At 34.7% G+C, this 27,747-nt stretch overlaps 1 protein-coding gene across 2 annotated transcripts in view; it reads right to left on the minus strand.

The window, feature by feature from the left end:
- LUZP2 (leucine zipper protein 2) overlaps window positions 1-27,747 on the minus strand; it is a 571,609-nt gene that overhangs the window by 306,821 nt on the left and 237,041 nt on the right. The window contains exons 2-3 of one of the 2 annotated variants that reach the window (XM_017538740.2): window positions 9,372-9,485; window positions 6,533-6,603 (exon numbers count right to left, since the gene is read on the minus strand). Coding sequence is in view for 1 of the 2 variants with exons in the window: in XM_017538738.2 (XP_017394227.1) it covers window positions 6,533-6,603; window positions 9,372-9,489 (189 nt within the window). In the remaining variant the exon portion in view is untranslated. Of the gene's footprint in view, window positions 1-6,532; window positions 6,604-9,371; window positions 9,490-27,747 lie in introns of both variants that reach the window. The other variant, XM_017538738.2, reaches the window with a different exon arrangement.

The raw sequence follows: 27,747 nt of genomic DNA on the forward strand, positions 1-27,747 counted from the left end.
GCATAAGAAAGACAACGATATAATGCCATTATTTTTTATGTACATTATAAAAGGAGGCTTTGCTGTCTACATTTAGGACACAGACAACTAAAACTGCATAAAGCCACAGTTAAAGAAACAGGATATGTTTAAAGATTCTGGTAATAAAAAGCTTTCTCTTCCATGCAAATACTAAACGCAAGTTGAATGTTTTTTAATTATCTTGCTATTATATTTTATAAAAATACCACTGTGCAAATCATCTGTTAACTGCATAATGTGTTAAATCGAAGCAATATATAATTCAAGTTGAAAAGATAATTTCACCAACAGCATACTGGAGTGTGAACATGCTGGTTAGAAAAAGTCACCATAGACTTGCTGATAGGATAAAATTACTGTTCCCTTCTGAGGCTCCTAATTAATTAATTCTAAAGTATTGTGCTTTATACATCATTTGTAAGGCCTGAGCCCTTTTATAAAAACAGGGAAAAGAAACTTATTATAACTTGAGGCCTGTCTCATTTAATGGAGATAATAAAGGAAATGCATGCCTATGCATATATATGCATTGTGCCTCAAGCTTAGTAGTGCATAAGGATCCTGTCTCCCTTGTTAAAAATAGTGATATTTCCCTAAATTTGTCTTTCTCTTAAGGATTTAGAATTTATTCATTTGTAACACATTATATTATCTTTCTGTGTCTTGATTGTATTTTTTACTCAAGCTATCACCTCAAACAAATCAGATATTACATAAAGGCTAGTGTATTTGTTTGTGTTTGTATGTGTGGTAATTCCTGGTTATAGAAATTCTCTCAAAGCAAGAGCAATAACAAAATAGAAACCTGTTGGAGTCTTACCAGCACCTAAACTAATTTAAAACTTCAATCTACTGCTAAAAGACTAGCTCTGGATATTTGACAACTGACACACCCTCTCATACTCAATTTCTTCATCCAAAAAACAGTCACAATGGTAGAACTAACATATAGACTTGGGCTCATATTAAGATGACATAATGTAATCAAAATGCTTACCACAATGCTGGTAAAAGAATTACTTAACAAATGTTAGGTCATGGCAATAACCACTGTCACCACGCCACACCCCTATGTTCATCCTCTGACCACCGTGTTTTCTATACAACCACAAGCTGCTCTTCCACCCAGAAGGACTTAATGGTGTCCCCAGATTAATTACTCTTGAGACTGACATCCTAGTCCCAATTTCAAGAATGAGAAAGAAAGTCTGTCTGTTTTTTGAAATCATTTTCAACTTTGGTTGACAAATCAAAATGTAGTAAGAACAAGTTATAGAATAATTACAGTCACTTGGGTGATCCTTTTAATGTGCTTGAAGTGGATTCTAAGTCACAGCTTCCATCATTGTCTCAAACTAGTTTTATTTATCAGATTTGCTTCATATAATGAACATATAAAATCTGGGCTTCCGTTATTACTTCTGACATTTTCCATAGAGTGTTTGTAATATAACATAATACAATACAATATACTATATATCTATGTGTATTGTAGGCTTACAATGAGCAAGACACTTTTATAAGCCCCACAGCAAACTATGGCATCATATTATGATAGATAACTAATGCATAGAGGGGTAGTGAATTGGTGTTTTAGTGTCTGTATGCTCAAACTTTAAAGACTTACTATGCTCTCTATCTCTATGGGGAGAGAAGGAGGGAGGGGGGAGGTAGGAAAAGAAGGAAAGAAAGAAGGAAAGAAGGAGGGAAGGAAAGAAGGAAGGAAGAAAGGAAGGAAGGAAGAAAGGAAGGGAGGAAGGAAATAAGGAAGGAAGGAAGGAAGGAAGAAAGGAAGGAAGGAAGGAAATAAGGAAGGAAGGAAAGAAGGAAGGAAGGAAAGAAGGAAGGAAGGAAAGAAAGAAGGAAGTAAGGAAAGAAGGAAGAAAGGAAGGAAGGAAAGAAGGAAGGAAGGAAAGAAAGAAGGAAGGAAGGAAAGAAAGAAGGAAGGAAGGAAAGAAGGAAGAAAGGAAGGAAGGAAAGAAGGAAGGAAGGAAAGAAAGAAGGAAGGAAGGAAAGAAGGAAGGAAGAAAAGAAAGAAGGAAGGAAGGAAAGAAGGAAGGAAGGAAAGAAGGAAGGAAGGAAGAAAAGAAAGAAGGAAGGAAGGAAAGAAGAAAGGAAGGAAGGAAAGAAGGAAGGAAGGAAGAGAAGAAGGAAGGAAGAGAAGAAGGAAGTAAGGAAAGAAGGAAGGAAGGAGGAAGGAAGAAAAGAAGGAGTAAACTACATGTCATACCAAACACTCAAATCTTCAACAAGCACTGAGTGGAAAACAGTAAAATTATATTTCCTACTGAAAATAAAGTTATAATAAAAATGGCAAAATAATTTTTAAACCTCTTCATTTAAAATTCTCATTTTTATTTTTAAAGGATATTCATAAAACACTTAACAAAAATAAATAATAAAGTATCTTTTATTAAAATGACAATGAGCATATAATTTTTATATATTGATATAGATATATATACATATAGATATAACATATGTATGGAAATAGGTTTCTATATATTTTTTCCAAAAAAATCCCCCATACTGACATCTATAGGCAATCTAGGGAACAAGACTAAAAACAAATTGTAAAAGCTGGAAAAGTTAGGGAATTCTGAACATTTTCATGCCAAAGAACGCTATCAGGCAAAAAGGTAAAGTAGATTTTTGTCTTCTATATCTCTTCATCTCTTCTTCTGCCTACCTTCTAAGCTTATGTATTCACATGCTCACTGCTCTAGTGTTTTAGCTAGCTGTAGATTTCTGCTTCACAGACTTGCTAAGTTATCCTCCTGTGGAGATAATTCCTGACTTGCCTCTGCACCCCTTCCCAAATCAACTGAGATTGCCCAAACTATATCTACTACTGTAGGACTATGCCTAGTACTAAACTGAAACTTTAATTCTAAAAAATTAATGGCTCAAGTGATACCTGTGATAGGTCAAATACTGAAATATTTTAGCATAACATTTTGTGTTACAAGGATTTTTAAAGGGCCATCATTTCACACCTCTTTCATCTCAAATTATAGCTATAAAAACACATTCACCCTAACCACTCTACAGAAAGGCATTTCTTTCTAGTGACTATCAGCTTATATTTTAATAACATCATAGATGGAGAACTTGCCACTATTTTAGGCTTTTTTTTTTCCTTCAGTTTTCAGAGAACATTGTTGTAAAGTGCTTTAGTGCACTGAGTCCAAAGCTGCCTTCTGGGACTCTCTACCAACCAGCCACCGTAAAAAATAAAAGGTTTTATTCTCTTTTGCTCAAGGACGTTTTCAGCTTTTCAGACATTCCAGGGTCCTGTCCTATTCCCTATTATTGTTGTGGTTATATATTCTCAGTCCTGACACGGTAGGGTTTAAAATATCTCCCTCCACCTGGGAACTCTCCTATGAACATAATCTAGGCTGTGTAAATATTCCTGAAATGTGATGCTCAAGCCAACACAACTCTCATTTTCTCACTCTTGCTTTCATATAAGTGTGCACGCATACACACCCACACCCACACCCACATACACACCCCTTTCTCTCTGCTTTCTCTCCACATAGTTGTATGTGGCCACTGTATATTCCCTGAATTTACTTATAGTCTAGTTCCAGCTACACAGAAAGGCTGATTAGCTGCCTCTACGTTACAATTCCAGTGAGAACCACTAATTGATTCATTTTTGTTTTGGTGGCCACCTCTGAATCACTAGCTATGACCAGTGGTTTCAGAGTCACATAAAAGAAGCACGGCTTCTGGGATTACTAGTCCAGATGAAGCCAGATGTCAAGGATCTGAGGACAAAGGATCCAGAAAACAAGGTAATAATTGAGAGCTGGGCATGTGGCCAATGGCACCTGCAAGCATACTGCACTCCTTCAAACTCAGAGAAGATGCATAAATTTGCAATAAGTTAGCATTTTTGATAACCAAAGGTGATATTTTTTCTCTTTTCATGTTTACTAATAAGTGAAATTTTAAAACGACATACACAGACTCTTTTACCATAATATAAACATAATTTTTATATTTCTCCTTTTAAGTAAACAGCAAAAAACGAATGCATCAAATCTTAGATCCTTTTGAGAAGTTACCTATTATTATAATTTATTGAGTCTCCCATTCTAACTTTGATTATGTATATAATACAAGTTATGCATTTTAAACAAGTTTCTAATTTTAGACAAAACTGTGAATTAGTAAGATCAAAATATTCTCCATTTCATCCTCTCTGGAAAGTCTTGTTCTATCATCTGGTAGTTTATACACTTTACCACATGTATACTTGATGATTAAATTTCTTAAACATCTATTCACATTTTTCCTGATTTTTGTGGTGTTTTGTGTGTCATGTGAATCAGCCATAGATATTTTAAGAAAATATCAGCAAACTAAGGGAATAGGTTTTCATTCAGATCATGCATAAGCCTGTCTCCTCATCTGTGTCCCTTCTATGGTAAAGAAAGGCTGACTTCATTTTTCTCTTACTCCATGGTCCTCACTCTTGAGATCTCCCTGTCCTTGTCTCTAAGTAGGGTTTTCTCACCCTGGTCTACATTTTTCTTTCTGCCCTGAATGGGTTTGACATAATAATTTCCCTAAAAGCAAGGAAATAATACTTTCCCTAAAAGATTTATTTAATTATATTATTTTTTATGGAACTACCTAAAAGGGGTTCTCTATTATCACTGAAGCCCAGACTGGGACACCATTTAGCCATTTTTATTTTCGTCTTTACATACAGATTTATTTTCTAATCTTCTCAAACTCATTATGTCTTCCCCAGTCTCTCACTGGGTGCTACAAATGTATTGTGCAGAAATCAATTTTTGTTTTTATATTTTTGTTTATTCTCCATTCCTAACCTGAAAAACTCTATAAAAATAATCATTTTCAGCATCTGTTGGTCTCTTTCAATGGGTTATTTTTCAATTTTATTTTTTTCAAGAATATAGTATATTAAGTATAGTCATCACGTTGTACAACAGATCTCTCAAACTCGCTTCTATTATCCAACTGAAATTTAGTATTCTTTAGCCAACATCTCATCACCAGCACTCTCCCCAACCACCTCTGAGCCTGGTAACCACCACTCTATTCTCCACTTCTTTGACATCAACTTTTTAAAACTCCAAATAGGAGTGAGATTACAGGGTATTTGTCTTTCTGTGCCTGGCTTATTTACCATAACATAATGTCCTCCAGCTTTATCCATGTTGTTACAAATGACAAGATTTTCTATTTTCCAACTGAATAATGTTCCATTCTTTCTATTCAAACTGTTACTTATGTCCTCTATCACTATTTCACAGAGTCACAAATACTTGTGTAATATTGAGCATGGGTGTTTTAAGAGATGATTTATTTCAAACCACTACAATCATTTAAATAATACAGTTTTGGAAACATCTTTGGATTGCTTTTTTCAAGTTTTTCTTAATATTACGCTTTGAAGATAATTTTATATTCAATAAATAATAAACGTCACTATAAATAATAAGAAGAGTCAATGTAAGACACGATTTTATATTTTAATAGATGTCATTAGCTCAATCCAAATGCATGTCAATAATAGAGTTCTGAATTAAGAACCAAGGTTAGTGGAGGATATGTAGGTTGATGAGAAGGGACTTAGGGTCTACTCTACATGCTATTTTGTGTGTAAACTTTTAAATAGCTTTTTGCTTTGTAATCAGTGAGCCAAAGTGGAAAGGTGGGTATGGGGTAAGACAGCAGATTTTAAATCTAAACTCCAATTAACATGATTTTCAGCAATTCCACTAAGCACTTTGAGCACCAATATGCCAACTATAAAATGGGTATAATAACTACTTCAAATGGTAGTTGTGAAGATCAAACAAGAAAATGTATGCAAATCAACTATAAGAGCTCCTAGTAACTGCATAGCAGATGTGAGCTTGTTTCTCTATTAAAATACTTGTTTTCCTTTTTCATTTTTGTGGCTTGGAAAAGCAATTTAAAAATCATATGGCTTTTTAATAATTTATGCAAATATGTTTCATAATATACTTCCTTCAAAAATAAACAAACCGATGCTAATAATATTGAACTGATTCTACTTGTATTATTAATAAGATTATTCCATTCCTTATCACCTCATTATTATTACCACAATCAAATTTTGATTTTATTAAACATGGTCCATTAAGGTCAATAATTTCAAATCTGTCAATTGATTAGTGGACTTACAAGTGTCCATCTTACTAACTAAGAAAAGTATAAGAGCTCCCTAACATTCAAATTGTGATTTGCAGACAAAAAAAAATCACCATCACCATCACCAAGGAACTTGTTAGAAATGCAGAATCTCAAGTGCACCCCAGTTCTACTGTATAAGAATCTGCATTTGAACAAGATTCCCAAGTGAATAACATGTACATTTAAGTATAAGTGAAAAGATAAATAGGGTTTTGCACTTAGAATCAACAACTTCTGTGAAGTTTCTGAATGTTGCTTGACACTATGGCAAAAAGAACTAAGACAAATAAAGAGAAAAGAACAGTCTTACCTTTGTTTCTGTCCTAATTCCAGAAGTTTCTGAACATCAGTTTTTGAAGACTGCTCATCGTTTTTTAAGGACTGATAAGAAAAGTAGAAAAAGGAAATTTATTCAGGTGAGAAATTGAGGCTCACTTTAACTTTGGTTCTAGAGTACTGGATAGGACTGCACATATGCCCTGGAACAAGAATTAAAAATGAGTCTGTGATGGTCCTCATGGCTTTAAGGATATATACAGAAATTTATGATACCAATGACACAATGGTGAAAGGAATTGAGCAGTCTTGGCTTTTAGAGGTTCAATGGAAAAGAAACTACTCTCCAAAAATATCTAGGCCTTTTTATGAGTGAATATAAAACATGTCTTCTATTCATTTTTTGAAGTTTTACTGTGTTCTCTGCAGGCATGTTAAACCAGGTCTGGCACAGCCTCTACAAATAAATATTAGGGAACATAGCAAATCTCCCTGCATATGCCAGGAAAAAAACACAATTCAAGATTAAAACAGTCAAAGGGCATGCACCTGTTATGTTTTGTTGATTTCTTATTTATGAGTAATGCATTAAGACATATAAAAATCAGGGTCATATAAAATTGTAACTGGTATCTATGGACAGAGTATTAACAAAAATTATGTATACTACTTCAGTCATTAGTGTTTATAAACTCTGACAAATTCAGAATTCAGAGACTATGAATTATAGCAGAAAAGGTCTCTGAGATTTTTCTTGTAAGAGAATCTATCCCATTAAACCTTCTATAATAACTTTCTTGTTTATATTCAATAAACTAATTAATAGGGTAACCTGTCATTCTTGGCATTAACAGTTGAAACTAAGAGGCAGTAATATTGTTTGCAAAAGAATAATTGTGACTGGTAGAGAATAGACAATAGCAAAAAGGGCAAACACTTTGTTGACTTACGTATTTAAAAAATACCTATTTTGCATCATGCAAAAACCTATGCATAGTCAGGGTGCCTATATTCATACATTTTTTAATCTAATGTTGAAAACCAACAATTTTAATATAGTATGATAAGTATTATAATAGGGATGTAGTGGGATGAACTTCATAAGGCAAGCCTCATCTCTACTATAACTGGCTGAGGTTATCATTGAGAAGCAACCAATAAACAGTGTTCGTTTACATGAAATAGTGGCTTCACATACATACAAGCAAAGCAAAAAGAAGAATTAAAATTGAATAAAATCATCATTCATAGGATTTACAGATCAAAGTGTATTATGGTCTTGTGACCTGACACAAGTCACAAAATCAGCCTTGCACAATGTTGCCAAAAAAAAAAAAAAACTAAGCAAAAGGCATTTTAAGAACTGTAATGTAACTCCATAAACTGTATATTTGTATTAAGCAACTTTCTAGACTGTAATGAGATATCTTGACTTTGGCTGCTAGTATAGAAAGACTGAGTATTCTGCGAATATTATAAACGCTGACCACTTCTGGTCCTTTCACAATACGCTTTCAATGTTCTCAATGTGTCGAGTGTTCCACGCCTCTGAGAAGGTGCAGGTTTCTTGGTATTCTTCCAGTCTTATTCACTTGGTGAATTTCCACTTAACCACAAGCTCAGGCATTGGCTTCGCCAGAAATCAATCTACACTTCTTTTCAGCCTGTGTTTCCCTAATGCTCTGTGCATGCTTCTATCATAACACTATGATTCCTATACTGTTGTCATCCTGCTACCAGATCTCTGTGTCCTACTGGGTTGTGTATAATTTTTGTTGTTGTTGTTCTTGTTTCCATCTTCTCCACATGTAACACATCTTCTGGAACAAGAGCTTAGATGTTGACTTTAAATACTAGCTCTCTCCCTTAACTATCGGCATTATCGGCATGCTCTTAGTTTCTTAACTTTTCTCTAACTCTGTTTTTTTCACCTATAAAATATGACTAATAGTCTTCATGTGAACATTAAATAAAAATTGTAGAAAGAGCATCTAGCACTTGACCCTGAGGATGTTCAATAAGTCTCAGTGGTAACTAATACCACCACCACCCCATTATTATCATCTTAATGCGACTAGAAAGCTAAGGAGAAGAGTGTGGACAGAAGTAACTCCATATGGTTTAAAAACATGGTTCAGATCAGTAACTAATAGTCTCTGGAGCCAGATTACCTACGTGTAAACTCTGGCTTCTCTTGTAACATTCAAAAATAACATAACTTTTCTAAACATTATCGCTCATGTGTAACAAGGGATATCACAATAGGATCTACTTCATAGATACAAGAATTAAACCATATAAAACATCAAAGCTTTCAGCATACAGAAGATAATAAATGCAATGTTTATTAAAATATTGCAATTTGTTATCAAGTGTTTATGAAACTATTTTTATCCTATATAGATATTTTTAAGATTTCAGTATGTTAAGACTTTTTTGCAGATGCCACTTGCTTTTTTAAGGTATTTATCTCTGTTAGTAATGTGGTTTATTAAAGAATCTTTAGAGTTATCTTGTGGGGAACTTAAAATTCTCTTCTTGGTATCATTCCTGTATTCATTTAACTCTTGATCATAATTACTTTGTTATTTTATAATATGAAGAACACAGGGGTCAAACTGCTCATAGAAGATTGAGGAATTGATGGTTCTGTCAAATGGACAATTTTCTCATTTCTGTATTTGTAAACCACAGATTCCTAGACAATATTTCAAATGACATTTCCATTTAAAGTGCATATAATAGTAAGTAATAACTACCATGGTCAAGCCCAGAAACATATTAAAAACTGTTTTAAAATGCATGTTAATCCCCTCCGATAAATCAGATGACTGCTCATCCTTTATGGCTAGGAAAATGAGTTTTCATCTCACCTGAAGATTGACTTTAATTCCATCAAGTTCTCTTGATGTCTTTGTCAGCTGACGAAGAATGGTGCTTCGTTCCTTAAAGACTTCTTTTAGCTGCTTTTCTAGCTCTTCATAGTCCTGTCTAACACAGAAAGAACAGGCATGAGAGTCCCCCAAATGGCTCCACTTGGCATCAGTCATAATCAGTAACACTCACGGTTTTAGTGAGTGTTTAGTGAAAGCTAGAGAAATTAAAACCTCATTTACTAAGATGGTTTTGTTGTCATGATTTCATGTAAAAGGGGAAAATTCAAAACCCAAACAGTTTTATGACAAAAGTTTCATTTTCCAGTGAGGACTATCGATGCTCCGGAGAGATTCCAGGACAATATTGTACCTCTTCTGCAGGTATAATATAGTTTAGCAGTTACCCCTTTGAAATAGTTTTCTTGATACCACACTTTTCCCCTCAGGTCCTTAAAATTTTACAGCAGGAAGTATATTTTGGAAGAACATAACTAAGAGACATAGACAGGGTCTGACATTGGGGGAACAAATTTTGGGGTGGAGCCAGAACATAAAATGGAAGGCTTGCTTCTTCCCTGGTTTATAGAGAAGGCAGCCCACTGAAAAGGCAACACCTTCCAAACTTGGCTAAAAATTTATATTGCTATCAAAGAGGTATTGGTGGAAGCAAAATCTCTATGATAATCAGTGAAAAAATACAGGAATTACAGTGAATTTTGAACAAACTTGTTAACAAGCACCATGAAAGAAATACTTTATTATCTGTATCACACATATACACAGCCTTTTTTCCCCTATTTTTCTCATGTGATCTTCTCAAGAAGTTGAGAAAGACATTATTAAGTTACAACCCTACAGTTCTTCTTATTAAAAAAAAAAAAAAGAATATGCAAGTAGTGTGTGTGTGCACCTTTGTGTATATGTGTGTTTAGCAAGTGGGAGGTGGGTGGTTGGGAAGCAGGATGAGGAAATCGACAATTGCCAGTGCAGCCTAAAACTGTAACTGATCGGGGAAGGTTAATTAAAGTGATTAATTGGAGCACACAGGAGAGCTGCTAATCCAGGAAAGACTTTCTGGAAAATAAATATAAAATAATAAGAGATACTTTGAAAGAGAAATAGAAATTAGTCACATGAAAAAAGAAAACGTGTAGATACTGATATAGCTTGACCCTAATCTCATCTTGAATTGTAGCTCCCATTGTTTCCACGTGTTGTGGGCGTGTACTGGTGGGAGATCATTGAATCCTGGAGGTGGTTTCCCCCATACTGTTATCGTGGTAGTGAAAAGTCTCATGAGATCTGATGATTTTACAAAGGGTTTTCCCTTTAGCTGGGATCTCATTCTCTCTTTCCTGCTGCATGCAAGACATGCCTTTCATGTTCTACAATGATTGTGAGGCCTCCCCAGCCACGTAGAACTGTGAATCCATGAAACCTCTTTTTCTTTATAAATGACCCAGTCTTGGGTGCCTTTACCAGCAGCATGAAACGAACTCATACAAATGCTAATGGAAATAAATGTTGAATTTTTCAAAAAGTGAATAAATGTCAAAATGTTTGGAATTCTACGGAGGAGTTGGAGATTTGCTGCTGAAATGAGTTTGTGGACAGCATGGGCAAAAGTATGAAAGCCTGTTAAGTGATGATTAGGAGTTTGGGCATTATTTTGAGGACAAATGAAAGTAAATGAGAGGTTTTAAGCAGTAAATGACAAGGCCAGATTTATGTTTTGAAAAATTTTCATGGCTAAAATCTCAGGAGCGAATTGGAGGAGGGAAAAAACAAGTAAACAGGTGACTGCTAAGAAAGTTACCATTGCAATAATCCAGACAAAAGATTATGATGGCCTAACTAGAGCAGAAGCAGGGCGAACAGGGAAACTTGTATTGATTTCAGCAAAACATACAAAATGGAATTAATAGTATACTGTATCTCTCTCTGTGTGTGTGTATGTGTGTGTGTGTGTGTGTGTGTGTGTGTGTGTGTGTGTGTGTGTGTTTGCATTTAATTCTTTTGCCTGCATGTTGTGGACTAAGGGTGGGAAGGAGCTATTTAGTAATGATGCCATGTTTCTGGCTTCGGCATTTTTTGGACGCAGGCCTTCACTGAGAGGGATGTCAGGAAGAACTGTGTTTTAGTGAAAGAGGGGTTGACAAGTTCAATTGTAAAATTGTAGGAAAATGGCTCAAACTCTCTCAGCTTTAGTTGAGAATCTGTGAAATGTAACATTGAACTTACCCACATTTTTATGTGTTAAATGGAATAATCTATGTAAAGCATTAAAGCTATAATAGGTAATTAATTGAAAATACATACATATATAATTTCTATTATTGTGAAATATGATGATTTACAGTTATTCTGCAGAAGTAGAAAGGAACTAGGTCTCCTAATGGCCTTAGTGATGATTAATAAATGCTTCTCATCTGGAATAGATGAGAATAGACTTCTATTACAATTCTTTGATTTTTTTCTCATTTGCTAAATGTAGGTCTCTAGGACTCTTCACATTCTTCTCATTAAAAGGAAATTGGAATGGCCCATTGCTAGGAACCACAATATTTCTCGCTGGCCTTGTAAATTTCACTGATGAACAGTAATCAACCAGCAATCAGACAATTATTAATGCCCCAGATTTCTATTCAGTCTCACTGGCAAAGTTAGATAATAAATGGCAAGGCACATTTTTATTTTCTTCCAATTTTATAGTCTTAAATTTATGCCCCAGTTTGTTTCTTCTGAGCAATAAACACATCTCCAAAATCATCTTAAGTGACCATAACACATCATAACAGTAGATTATATGTATTGACTGCACATTATGTGCAAGATGGTGTTATACATGTTATTTCATTTACTCATCAGAACAAATTCATGAGAAAAGGACTATTTTTAACCTTATTTTACAAGTAAAGAACTTGAGTCACGAGGGTAGTAAATAACTTGTAAGGACATGCTATTAAGAAAGGAGTATATCAGTCAATCTCCAAAGTCTAATATCTTAACAACTATTTTGAAAAAAACATACTGACTTGGCCATGACTTTATCACAGTTAAATGTTCACTGTTTCCTTTAAGAACTTATATTACATCCATCTTCTCTATTACACATATAAGTTTTTAGTGTTGACATTATTTATTGTATTTATTTTTAATTAAATTATAAATAGCATTTCCTTTTTTATAATATATAACATCTTTTAATTCATTCTTCATATTTGATTTTCAAATGATGTTACAAGGAAAAAAGAACCAATGTAAATCACTCTATTTTCTGGTAAATACATTGGGAACCATGAAGAGGATATAGTTTATCAGGAAAATATTGGCAGAATTGTTAATTCACAGCACCACTTTAGAGTTAAACATTTAAGGTCCTTACGTAAGAGGAAACCAATTACATTGTAGAAGTAACCATACTGGAAGTATTGGCTAACATTTTACTAGATTTTCTTGCATTTACAAATGATTGCATATTTATCTTCTAATAATTTTTTCTTGCATACATGAAAAGCAAATCTGACCCTCCTATACTCATGGTTCTGTAACTGGCTTTATATGTCTTGCAGCACTTTCCATGTATATATATGTTGCTGCCCATTTTGGTTGTACTTGAATATATTTTTATCACTGAGACTTTATGGTGTTTCCAATTTTTCTTTCTCTCTTAAAAAGTAATAAGTATATATATGTGGTCACAGATAGAATTCCCTGAGTACTTCTGTGATACATGTTTCAAAAAGTGTAAATATTGCACTAAAAGTTAACATGTTAATTTGAGGGAGGAGGGGTGGGAGGTCTGGCTTCAGTGCCTGTATCTTGTATTTATTTTTCTATATTTTTAATTTTTTGTGGATATTTAGCAGGTGCATGTATTTATGGGGTACATGAGATATTTTGTGTTAGTTTTGATATCTGCTGGTAAATTGCCTGTCAGCTATTCTAGCCTATAATTCTATTAGTATATTCTGATGTTCTTCACACCTTCACCTGAACTAGACATTGTATTCTCTCCCTTTTTTTAAAAAGGACATTTGCTAATGGCATGAGTGAAAAGTGATACCTTCTTTCAGATATAATTTGAATTTACTTTATTAGAGATACACTATATTTTCATAATGCTATTACTTGTATTTCTTCCTCTATGAATTATCTGTTTATGTCTTTTGCCCATTTAAATTTTGAGTTAGTCTTACCGTATTAGTTTTCTAGGGCTTTCACAACAAAGTAACTAAGACTGGGTAACTCAAACAATAGATATTTGGTCTCACAATTCTGGAGTCTAGAAATCCAAAATCAAGTTGTTGGTAGGGCTGGTTTCTTGTGAGGGCTGTGAGAGAAGGATCTGTCTCAGTCCTCTCTCATTAGCTTGCAGAAGGCTGTCTTTTCCTTACGTCTCTTCACATCATCTTCCTTCCATATGTATCTCTGCATCTAAATTCCCCCTTTACATAAGAACACTAATCATATTGGTTTAGAGTCTGCCCTCACGACCTTATTTTAACTTTATTACCTCTGCAGAACCTATCTCCAAATGAAGTTACATTGAAGACACTAGAGATTAGGACTTCAACACGTGAATTTTGGGGCATATATCTCAGCTCATTACATTTATGTAATTTATTTGGAAGACTCTTATCCACTATGCATTTTAGTTCATTGTCATTATGTGGAATGGGTATTTACATTTACCCCTCTCCAATTTCTTTTAAATAATTTATATAGATAAATCTTTTTCTTCGTGGTATCTGGATTATTCTTAAACAGGTTTCTCTAACCATTGTTATTTGAAAGTTTCTGTATACTTATAAAAATGTATCAGTTGTTAATTATTATTAAACTACCCAATTGATTTTTTTATCTACGAATATACATATATACAAATATATATGTATAGTGGCTGGGTACAATGGCTCATGCCTGTAATCCCAGCACTTTGGGAGGCTGAGGCGGGCAGATCATGAGGTCAGGAGATTGAGGCCATCCTGGCTAACACAGTAAAACCCTGCCTCTACTAAAAATACAAAAAACAATTAGCCGGGTGTGGTGGCACACGCCTATAGTCCTAGCTACTCTAGAGGCTGAGGCAGGAGAATCGCTTGAACATGGGAGGCAGAGGTTGCAGTGAGCCAATATCACACCACTGCATTCCAGCCTGGGTGTCAGAGCGAGACTCCCTCTCAGAACAACAACAACAAATATATACATATACGTATATGTACAGTAAGAGTCGGGACTATAACTTAAATATGGATAGCCAGTTGTCCTAACATGATTGGATACAATACTCGCCCTGCTGATTTTAAAATAAAATGGCAATTTTTCATTTAACAAGTTATTTTTACTAAATGTCTTTAAATCCTTTATTCGGATTTATTGATAATTTGCTGTCTTCATAACATATGATGATTTGATTATTAAAACTGTGTACAACATTTTGATACTTCTTAGATTTATCCACCCTATTGTTTTTGTTCATAGCTTCACTGGCAAATATTCTCTTTTGTTTCTTCTGAATGAATTTTAGAATGAGCATGTCAATTTTCTGAAAATTCCTGGAGGGAATTTAATTGAAATTGCCTTCAAGTTATAATTATATGTAGGGAAATAGATAACAATCACACATCTTTCCACCCAGAAACATACTTTCATTTATTATGCCAGTACTTTTTTATAATTCAGAAATTCTTTTTTTCAAATTTATTTATTTATTTATTTATTTATTTATTTTAAAGATGGGGTTTCACCATGATGGTCAGGTTGGTCTTGTCTTTTTTAAAAAAATTATTTTATTATACTCTAGATTCTGGGGTACATGTGCGGATCATGCAGAATTATTTCATAGGTACACACAGGGCAATGTGGTTTGCTGTCTCCATCCCCTATCACCTACATCTGGCATTTCTGCCAATGTTATCCCTCCCTGACCTCTCCACCCCCTGCTGTCTCTCCTTTGCCCCCTCGAAAGACCACAGTGTGTGATGCTCCCCTCCCTGTGTCCATGTGTTCTCATCATTCAACACCCACCTATGAGTGAGAACGTGCAGTGTTTGGTTTTCTATTCTTGTGTCAGTTTGCTGAGAATGATGGTTTCCAGATTCATCCATGTACAAAGGACACGAACTCATCATTTTTTTTATGGCTGCATGGTATTGCATGGTGTATATTTGCCACACTTTCCTCATCCAGTCAATCATCAATGGGCATTTGGGTTTGTTCCAGGTCTTTGCTATTGTAAACAGTGCCACTGTGAACATATGTGTGTGTGTTTCTTTATAATAGAATGATTGATAATCCTTTGGATATATACCTAGTAATGGGATTGCTGGGTCAAATGGAATTTCTATTTCTAGATCCTTGAGGAAGCACCACACTGTCTTCCACAATGGTTGTACTATTTACACTCCCACCAAAGAGTGTAAAAATGTAGAAATTCTTTATACTCATTTTTTGCTAGACTTATTGCTATCATTGTGATGGGTTTCTCCATCTAATTAAGTAGCTATTGCTAGTCATTCTTAAAGTTACTGTCTATAAGTCAATTTTGATTCCAGATACCTCATTAAACATCTTTATTAGTTGTTATAGTTATTCAGGTTATTCTGCTGGCTTTTTAAAGTGGCAGCAATAACTTATTTGAATTTACCAATCATCTTTTTTTCTAATAGCTATAATTTTATTGCTTTTTGTTTACTAATCATATTGCCTAAGACATCCAAAAGGACGTTGAATAGAAGAAGTGACAGAATACCTTCTATCTTGTCCTTAACTTTAATTAATTAGTTAATTGATTTTTTGAGACAGAGTCTGGCTTTGTCACCCAGGCTGGAGTACAGTGGCGTGATCTTGGCTCACTGCACCCTCTGCCTCTTGGGCTCAAACCATCCTCCCACCTCAGCCTCCTGAGTAGTTGGAACTACAGACACACACCACCACTGCCAGCTAATTTTTTTCTATTCTTGATAGAGATGGGGTTTCACCATATTACCCAGGCTGATCTCAAACTCCTGAGCTCAATCCATCTGCCTGCCTTGGCCTCCTAAAATGCTGGAATCACAGGTGAGAGCCACCATGCCCGACTTGTCCTTGACTTTAACATAAAAGGATTATGCTTCATCATTGAGTAGAATATTAGTTGTAATTTTAAACTGATACTATTCTTCTTAGTCCATTGTTTTCATATATAAATTTTATCAAAATACAACACTCATGCAGAAAAACAAAAATCCTAAAGACACACTTGAAGTATTGCAAACCAAAGGTATCAGAAATTTAAGAGATAGAAAACTAACTTTAGAAGCTTTTCTTTGACTGTACCCATTCATTACCTTTACCCTCCTCCCAAAATATAACCAATATTCAGATTTCTATGACTTACAACTGTTTGCTTATGTTTGAAATTTATATACACATAAATGATATACATCAAATGTCTGTTTGATTTGTTTAATATGATATCAAGTTTGTAAACGTTTTTCATGTTTTATAAAAAGGTTAATTTTTGTTTATTCTTATTTATTTTTCAGAGATACGGTCTTTCTCTGTCACATGGGCTAGAGTGCAATGGTGTAATCATAGCCTCGAACTCCTGAGCTCAAGCCATCCTCTCACCTCAACCTCCCGAGTAGCTGGGACTATAGGCCCACATCACCACACTCAGAAAATTTTTTATAATTGTTTGTAGAGATGGGGTCTCATGATGTTTCCCAGCAGGGTCTTGAACTCTGGGCCTCAAACAATTCTCCTGCCTCAGCACCCCAAAGTGCTGGGATTATAGGCATGAGCCACCATGTCCAGACAGTTTATTAATTTTTAACACTGCATACTATAGTGGTGAATAACTGTACAGCAAGCTGTCTTTTCTAGTGTTGATAGACACTAGTGTCTTTTTCCACTTTTTGACTGTTATAAGTAATGCTGCAATGAATATTTCATATGCTTTGTGGTTAACATATAAACACATTTATGCTGGGCATACATCTAAGAATGGAATTGCTTCATCATACAGCATGCATATGTTCTACTTTAGCAAAGAACAGCCAAAAAATTTTCCAAATCATTTGCAATAAGAGAGGTAGAGAATTCCATTTGCTTCATATGCTTATCCACACTGGTGTTATTAGTACTTGTTTTTAATTCAGTAACTTTAGTAGTGGTATAAGTGTCTCATTTTAGATATAATTTGAATTTTCCTGGTTGGTGGCTCATAAAGGGAGCATGTTACTAAAGGTGATATTTATATATCCTTTATAAAATGCTTGTTCATGACTTATGCCCTTTTCTTATTAGTTTGCACATTGCTTATTATTGATTTATGGGAAGTATTTATACATTCCACACATAAGCCCTTTTACAATAAATGTATTGAAATGTAATTTCCTATTTCACTGCTTAAATTTTCAATCTCTCCCTCTCTTTTCTTTTTTTTCTTTTTTTAAGATGGGGTCTCACTGCATTGCCCAAGCTGGAGCACAGTGGCATGATATCAGTTCACCACAACCTCCACATCCTGGGTTCAAGCAATTCTCCTGCCTCAGTCTTGCAAGTAGCTGGGATTTCAGGTGTGCACCCCTGTGCCCAGCTAATTTTTGTATTTTTAGTAGAGATGGGGTTTCACCATGTTGGCCAGGCTGGTCTAGAACTCCTGACCTCAACTGATCTGCCCACTTTGGCCTCCCAAAGTTCTGGGATTACAAGCATGAGCCACTGTGCCTGTGCCTGAATTTTCAATCTCTTAATGGTATCTTTTAATGAAGAGTTGTTGATAACACAAATATTGATATGGTTTGGCTGTGTCCCCTCCCAAATCTCATCTTGAATTGTAACTCCCATGATTCCCACATGGCGTGAGAGGAATGGGGTAGGATGTGGTTGAATTATGGAGGCAGATTTTTCCCATGCTGTTCTCGTGATAGTGACTGGGTCTCATGAGATCTGATGGATCTCTCTCTTTTTGCCTGCTGCCATCCATGTAAGACATGACTTGCTCCTCCTTGCCTTCCACAATGATTGTGAGGCCTCCCCAACCCAGGGAACTGTAAGTCCACTAAACACTTTTTCCTGTATAAATTACACAGTCTAGGGTATCTCTTTATCTGTAGCCTGAAAATGGACTAACACAAATGTAGACGAAATTAATATTTATATCAGGATTTGTCCTTGTAGGCCTAATTTAAGAAATGTAAGTTGGCTTACTATATTTTCTAGGAGCCTATGTATTAAGTAATTAGTTAATTTACTTATTTCACTTTTCACATTTTAGATCTGCAAACAACCTGGAATTGTTTTTTTCTGTATTGCATCGGAACATATAATTAAATCCCAATATTTTGCAGTGCCAATTTTTATAAATAAATTTTCTAAATAAAATGATGTCTGTTTCTATATTATTTAATTGATCAAAGAGATCTATTTGTTTAGCCTTTTGTTACTGTCACTGTTTGTTTATTTCAGCTTTATAAAACTATATAGATATCCAACAGTCTAAACTTTTAAATTTTGTTATTTCTTCAAGATTTTCTTGCCTATTTATGGTTGAATGCATTCTATATACATTCTAGAATTGGTTTGTCAATTTCAACAAGATAAAATCATGTTTGGGTTTTAGGTGACTACACTGACATTTTTAAAATGTTGAGTTTTCTGCTTCATAAACATTCTATATGCTATAATTTATTTAGAGATTGTAACATTTTGTCTTAATAGTATTGTATAGTGTTCAGTGCACAATCGCTTTGTGTATCACTTACATTTGTGTATCACTTATATTTAGAATCTTTTGAATTTTCTATACACACAATTATTCTTTCTGCAAGAATGATGGATTTTCTTTTATATCCTAATTTATTATCAAGAGTTAAAAACCTGCTCCATAGTGTTTAACAGAATTCATAATATAAACATCTTTGTCTTATTCCAGATTGTAGGAGAAAGAGCTTTCAATATTTCACCCCAAACATGGTATTTTCTATTGAATTTTTGTAGTAAATATTATTATTTTTTCTTTTATGTTATCAGATGGAAAATGTTCCTTTTCTAGTTTCTTAATCATTTAATTTTAATCATAAATAAAATTTGATGTTATAAAATGTTGTTTTCTTCATTGTGGTAGGTGTTATTATTTGCTTACAATTCCTTTCTTCCCTCTTACATTTACTACGGTGTAAATATAAGCAGAATAGAAATCCCTATGCTACTCATTTGGTCATGTGACACTCCAAAGCCATGATAATGGACATGACTAATCAGAGACTTTAAAAGCTGTTTATGTTATCTTTCTTAGCTTCTTGTTCTCATGCTAATGGCCATGTAAAATGATAACCTGAGAAAATTGCTTCAACTTCGGCATCTTCAAGACGTAAATAAAGAGAACAGATCTGAATTTGATCCATACTCTGAAGCAGAAACACTAGCAGTAAGCTCCCAACATGAGCTTGAAAAATAAGTGCGCATTTTTGTAAGTCATTAGGCTTTTGGAGCAATTTGTAATGTAGTATCAGTAGAGCAAAAATTTGTCTAATAAATGTATTTGTTCAAGTGATCACATACATTTTTCTTTTATACTATTAATGTACTGCATTGCATTGATCCATCTCACATGTATGATTAATGATCACATTAAATTAATCTCACATCAAAATAAATAATTTCATGTATAGTTCTGCTAAATTTAGTTTGCTAATATTTTGTTTATGATTTTTACATTTATTTTCATAGAAAAAATCATTTGTAAATGTCTCATATCCTTCTAAAGCTTGGTATCCAAGTTACGCTTGGCTCATGAAACAAATTGGGTAGTAGTTCCTTTTTTCCTGTAATCTGAAAGAATTTGCATAAGACTGGTAACCTTTCTTCCTTGAATGAGGAGAATTCACGACTAAAATAGTATGACCTGCAATTTCCTTTGTGGAAAATTATTTAGTCAATGCTTTAATAAAGATGTAAATATTTAAATATTCTAATTGTTCCCATTTCAATGCCAATAAATTAAATAATTTTTAAGAATTTGTCTATTATATTGTCATTTATTTACTTCATCATTCTATGTGTTAGTCTGAGCATAGCTGGGCCACTCACTTGATTGGGCTTGTTCTTGAATTTGTGATCTTTTGTTGGTCAGCCAGTGATTCCGCTTCCATGACTGACTTGCTGTCAGTTCAGCAGTGGAAGCAACTGGATCATTTATCTCACTTTATCAGCAAGCTAGCCTAGAATGGATCATATACGAGTTTGTAAGGGATCTAAGAGAATTCACAGAGGTCAGGGAATATTTTTCATGTTTAGACTGAGATTTAGAATAACATCCTTTCTACCAAATAGTATTGGTTACAAAGCAAGTCACAAGTTTAGGCCAGATTCAAGAGTCAGAGAAATATACTTCACTTTTTGATGAAAAAAGCTTCAAAGTCATAAAGTAAGTGTACACAGATCTAAGGAGAAAAGTTATGGGCATATTTGCAAACAAGGTACTACATAGTGCCAAATGCTGAGTTAACTTCTCTATATTTTATTTCTGGGAGATCGGCCGTTTGAGTACTTTCTACCTTATGCATTGATAGTTCTCCAATGCCTTAAAAGGAATTATTATTGTGAATTATGTCCAATTTTTCTGTTGCCTTCAGCAGGAAAATTGGTCAGCAATAAGACTGACAAGTTTGTTCAATTTCATTAAAGATGGGCATTTGGGGGCCATGATTTTGCTAATTATTTTCTTTAGCTATCAAAGATAAACATTTGCTCAATCAAATCCCATCTCTTCTCCAATCGTAAATAATTAACACTTTTATTTGACTCTACCCAATCTTACTATCCTACTTCAGGTTCTTACTATTTGAAGGTTTATGTAAGAGCAACATATTAATTGATTTTTTTTTTTTTTACTTTTCTAATCAATTTTATGCAAAATATATTTTTTAACTTAAAATTCTAACTGGATCAACTTACAGTTCAAAAAATCAGTAGGCCAAGGCCATCTGCACTCAGGCTTGAATCTATCTTTATTATCCTTCAGTTTTATTTGTTAAGCTTCCATCTATTTCCTCTTATATATCCTGTGCTCAATTAATTATCAAAGATAATTTCTTGAAAATATTTAAATGTGTTTTGTCTATTTTAATTCCTGTGAATAAACTGGATCTAAGATTAAAATGAATTCCCTGAGGAATCGTTTGTTTAAATACTTCCTAGTATATGAGAACTTCAACACACCATCGTACTCTTTATAATCTTAACTCTTGATTTCACAGCACAAAATCTCCAAATATGTCAAGTCAGTCTCTTCAATCCTTATTTTTCTGCCAAGGTATTCTATATTCTCCATCTCTCTTTAAAACTTTCTAGTATTATAATAGTATATTATTTATGTGTGTGTCTTACCACAAAATTGAACTCTTTGCAGAAATGTTGTTTGATACTAGCACAGTGTTTTGTACTGATAATGTTGAACTATATCTGAGCCCTGTGCTTCTGGAAATCACCAATGGTTAAGAAATTCCAGCAATGGTTAAGAATTCTTAAATGTTTCCAAAAATGCAGTACTGCAAAATACTGTCCTTGCCATATAACTTAGATAAGATTGATGGATGACATCCTTATTTACCTGTGATAGTGTCACTCACAGACATTCCAAATTCCCAATCTTTGTCTCATAAATAATTAGCTAAACTTTTGCTTTGCTGAGTAATCTGCACAAAAGGACTGCTAGCTCGATTTGACCAAGAGGTCAAGCTTTTTGGTCTAGTTTCTCTCCTTCTCTCAGGTCTGTGAAGGCTGTCTCACCTTGGGTTTCAACAAGCATTACGAACTTAACCAAGTACTGGAACACAGAACATGACCTTAACAACCATTCTGAGATCAGCTTTTACACAATTAGTTAATTAGCTTATGGTGTAAAACATTTCCTGTTCAATTGCTTGGTAACACAACCTGCTCACTCTTTTCCCCACACCCAGTTCTTGATAGCCCTGTTTTCTTTCTCTCCACAAAGGAAAGCCTTTACTCTAAAATGCTGAGATTGTCTGGTTGAATTGTTCTTTCTACTGCAATAGCTTTTTGAATAAATCATTTTCTTACTTAAGACTACATTATGACACATTGAATAAAGAAAATGTGATACATAAACACCATAGAATACTATGCGGTCATAAAAAAGAATGAGATCATATCTTTTATGCGAACATGGATGGAGCTGGAGGCTATTGTCCTTAGCAAACTAACACAGGAACAGACAACCAAATACCATATGCTCTCATTTATAAGTGGGACCTAAATGATGAGAACTCATGAACACAAAGAAGGGAACAACAGATGCTTGGGTCTACTGGAGAGTGGAGGAAGGGATGAGGAAGAGGAATAGAAAAGATAACAATTGGGTACTCATACCTGGGTAATGAAATAATCTGTACAAAACCTCCCATGGCATGAGTTCACCTATGTAACAAACCTCCACATGTACCACTGAGCCTGAAAGTATTTTTAAATTAAAAAAAAAAAAAGACTACATTGTTTTTGTTTGATAGCACATTGTGAGATCCTTAATAACTGTAGGTTAACTGAATAAATTTTCACTACTAGACTTTGCTTGAATGGTTACATCAGCCTAGAATTCCTTTACCTACTCTGTTTATCAATCTAGTCAGAAAAAGTACTTCATTTCACTTTTTCCATGAAATCTCCTCCTAGAACTATAAAGTAATTGCCTCTTCTTAATATGCATTTCATATATATATATATATTCCACTTCTTTATTTTATAATTAATCATTAGTTTATTTAACTGTTGCACAACAGCCTTTATAGATTTTTGAAAGCAGGCACTTCTTCATTTTTTCTAGTAATTATTATTATTATTATTTAATTTTGTTTCGAGATGGAGTCTTGCTCTGTAGCCCAGGCTAGAGTGCAGTCGAGCGATCTTGACTCACTGCAAACTCCACCTTCCTGGTTCAAGTGATTCTCTTGCCTCAGCCTTCTTAGTAGCTGAGATTACAGGTGCCCGTCATCACAGCCAGTTAATTTTGTATTTTTAGTAGAGATGGGATTTCACCAAGTTGGCCAGGTTGGTCTCAAACTCCTGACCTCAGGTGATCTACTTGCCTAGGCCTCCCAAAGTGCTGGGATTACAGGCATGAGCCACCTCCCCCAGCCTCTAGTAATTATTATTTAATTTGATATTTACATCAACCTCATTTGGAAGAGCAGAAGTGTTGACAAATAGGCTCCTATATTCTGTGACTTATCTTCCTCATTCTTGGAACATTTCCTGACTCTTTTCACTCCTTTGATGTCTGTCCTGCCATAATCAATATTTCTAACTGTTTATTTTAAATGCAGATACAAAGGACTCAATGATGCTTATTATGAAGTAGTCTTCCAATGTTTCAATTTCATCTTCATTGCTTTTGTTTTTTGTTTTTAATGAAAATATCCTTCAAGAGTATATTGAATGCCTTCTTTGAATAGAAATTTCATAAAATTCAAAGCTTTGGAGTAGTGCCATGATATCTCAAGATTTGGTTTTCCCAAAGAAATAGAGTAACAATAACAATAATTGTAGAAACACAAACTGCCATTTAGCCCATCTTCGACATTTCTGTTTACTTTTAAATAATCATTTATTATAGCAGGCATAACTACAGCTTCATTTTACTTTTTATTTTTAAACAGTAATATATAATGTATACAAGTATATATATCAGACATGTGGTAGAAATTTTACAATATCATTTAATTCTCATAATCATTTGGAAATATAAGTGTTATAGACATTCTACAAGCAAGAAAGTAGAGATTCATAATTTAAGTAATTTTTCCAAAGACAGTAAACCATGAAAATAGTCTTCAACACTAGATATTATTGATGAAAAAATACTAGATTATGTAGTCCTTCTATAAACAATGAACTAGTACATATTTTATTGGATCCTCCTATATGTAGGGCTCTTTGAAAAAATATATAATGTTTGTATATATATAAACATTAGCAATGAATTATCACTAATCAAATGGCTTGAAATACTTACATAATATAAAACAAAGATTGAAATGAGGATAATATGTGACAATGTGACAAGAGTAAGACAGAAGAAATCACCTTCAAGTTAAAGTCACAGAAAATTTCATGGAAGAAAATTCTTTGTGTTGGGCCTTGAATGATGCATAGGATGAATAAATGTAGTAAAGGGGAAAGGAAGTCTAAGCACAGGTGACAATATAAGTAATAACAATGTAGATGTAAAAATGCTGTGCTCTGCCAGGCACGGTAGCTCACACCTGTAATCCCAGCATTTTGAGAGGCCGAGGCGGGCAGATCATGAGGTCAAGAGATTGAGACCAATCTGGCTAATATGGTGAAATCCTGTCTCTACAGAAAATGCAAAAATTAGCTGGACATGGTGGCGTGTAGTCTCAGCTACTTGGGAGGCTGAGGCAGGAGAATCACTTGAACCCGAGAGGTGTAGATTGCAGTGAGCCAAGATTGCACCACTGCACTTCAGAGCAAGACTCGGTCTCAAAAAAAAAAAAAAAAAAAAAAAAAAAAAGGTGCTGTGTTCACATGGCTTATATAAATCAGCAAGCAATGTTGTCTAAGTTGCATATAGGATACTCCCTGAGCTCTCCTAAGTAAGGTAAAATCTGGAGAATATGGTGAGGTTCAAATTATCAAAACTCTTGAAGGACATAGTCAGAAATTTGAATTACTTTCTATAGAATATAAATTTCTCTATGAATTGCTCTTCACCAACAAAGATATACTTAGAAATACACGCGCACGCACGCACGCACACACGCAGGCACGCACGCACACACGCACTCACACATGCAGGCACACACGCACGCACGCACTCAGGCGCTATAGCTGTTCCTTGGATTTGATACTATATTCTGCAGATGCCCAAGGGCCTTATATAAAATTCCTAGTATTTGCACATAATTTATGCATATGTCTTTTCTTCAAACACTTACTCTATTGATTACACATCATTTTTCATTGTTCACCCTGTCCCTGTACACACAGATGTACCAGAATTGTCAGTAGAGGTAAGTAAATATCAGTTATGTAAGCAACTCTTCAGATCCTGCTTGTGTCTCTCAGAGGTTTAGAAGCTAGGAGATACTCTGTTTCTCAAAAGGCCGATAGGCTGAGAGTCTTTAGTGAAAGTGTGCAGAGGGGCCTATAGACTCTCTGGGCTCTTTGGACAGTTAGTGTAAACTGTTGATCCTATGGCAAGGGCACAGCTTTCTGTGTCAGTCTCTGTGGTGGAGATCTAAAATTTCATCAGGGTTGTGCACAGAAGGTGATGCCTCTAAGGGAACTCCATCTCCAGCAGCCAGGCTATCAAGTTTCTCAAGCTGTACCCCTTAAGTTGTATGTTTTTCTCATAATGTTTGAATAATTGAATCATTTTGATAGAAAATTGGAGGATTCATGAGCATGTCAAAATCCTGCTACAAATATATATGTATATATATACACATATATATTTATATTTTCTTTTTTTTGAGACAGAGTCTCTCTCTGTCACACAGGCTGGAGTGCAGTGGCACAATCTCAGCTCACTCCAACCTCCGCCTCCCGAGTTCAAGCTATTCTCTTGCCTCAGTCTTCTGAGTAGCTGGGACTACAGGTGTATGCCACCATGCCCTGCTAATTTTTTGTAGTTTTAGTAAAGACAGGGGTGGGGGTTTCACCGTGTTAGCCAGGATAGTCTCGATCTCCTGACCTCATTATCTGCCCACCTCAGCCTCCCAAAGCACTGGGATTACAGGTGCGAGCCACCATGCCCGGCCCACAAATATTTTAGATAAACTCCATGCATATATTTCTGCTGTTGTAGATGAGTGTATGGGTTAGGGGTGGGTGGGGGGTGCATGCAGCCCATGCTGAGGAAGATTTTTATTATCATTTATCTGAAAGCATTTCAGATAACAAACATTTCCATTTCTAATTATGGGTAGAATAAACAGTTTAAAACTACTCGATACCAAATCTTTGTTCTTGGCATACACTTTCCCACCAACCCAAGCAGATCAATTGATTCAGATTCCTGGAGGTATATTTTGTTATGTAGCTATGAGAAGGCAATGCAACTCAAAAATTATATATTTCTTCAAAAATGAAGAAAAGCAAATTCTTTTATTTTACTTTAAGTTCTGGAATACATGTACAGAACATGCAAGTTTGTTATACAGGTATATATGTGCCATGGTAGTTTGCTGCACCTGTCAATCCATCATCTAGGTTTAAGCCCTGCATACGTTAGGTATTTCTCCTAATGCTCTTCCCTCCTCTTGCCCTCTACCCCTCAATATATATCTTATATATTTTAAAACATCTCTGGATTACTTATAATACCTAATACAATGTGTAAATGCTATGTAAGTACTTTTTATACTGTATTGACTTTTGTATTATTTTTATTGTTGTATTTTTTTTTCTTCTTTTTTTTTTGTAAAGACAGATTCTCACTCTGTAGTCCAGGCTAGAGTGCAGTGGTATATCTTAGTTCATTGTAGCTCGAACTCCTGGCCTCAGGTGATCTTTCCACCTTGGCTTCCCAAAGTGCTGGGATTACAGGGAATCATAATACAAACCATGTCTAGCTTATATTAATTTTTCTTTTCTGTTATTTGCCGTATTTCTGATCTTGGGATAGCTGAACCCATAGATATGAAGGGCTCACTATATAAGCAGATTTTCAACCCAAAAGCACCTCAAAAAGAAAAAAGATTTAAATGGTTCTCCCTTCAATTGCCAAAGATATTCCAAGGTATAGATTCTTACTAATTCACAATCAAGCGGAATGAATAAGAGTGATTTCTCTTTGGCTTGGCTAACATATTAAAATGATGACCACGTGTAGTTGTTTCCTGGGAAACATTTGCAATACCTACCCAGAAGAAAATCATAAAACTATAAAATTTCTGTGACTTGGCACAAAGCAATGAATAATTTTGTTAAGTGACTTCTGTCCTATCTGAAGCTACTATTTTTCAGACACATTTCTTTGTATCAGAGCCAACACTCAATGTGACCACCCAGATATTTGTATATTTTTCTTTCAAGGTCTGATAATGCCAACTAAGAGAATCTCTCAGAGACATTGTAGATGTGTGGCAGAATTAGTTGTGTCCCTAGGTAAAGATGTCGAGAAAAGTCTCTACGGGGGAAGGAGGGTTTCTCATATATGTACGGTCAAAGATTGTGGCATTAGAGGACTTTTGACAAGATGGTTTCAAATTAAAATATATAACCCTTCCTCTCTAGAAGTTTTAGCCCTTAATACAATAAGTTTAAGGCAGCATTAGTCAGAGATAAAAATATCTGGAACAAAATAAGAGGTCTGCATAAATTATGTTGAATACATTGACAA

Source organism: Cebus imitator, unplaced genomic scaffold, assembly GCF_001604975.1.
Source record: "Cebus imitator isolate Cc_AM_T3 unplaced genomic scaffold, Cebus_imitator-1.0 Scaffold113, whole genome shotgun sequence".
Classification (NCBI taxonomy): Eukaryota; Metazoa; Chordata; class Mammalia; order Primates; family Cebidae; genus Cebus; species Cebus imitator.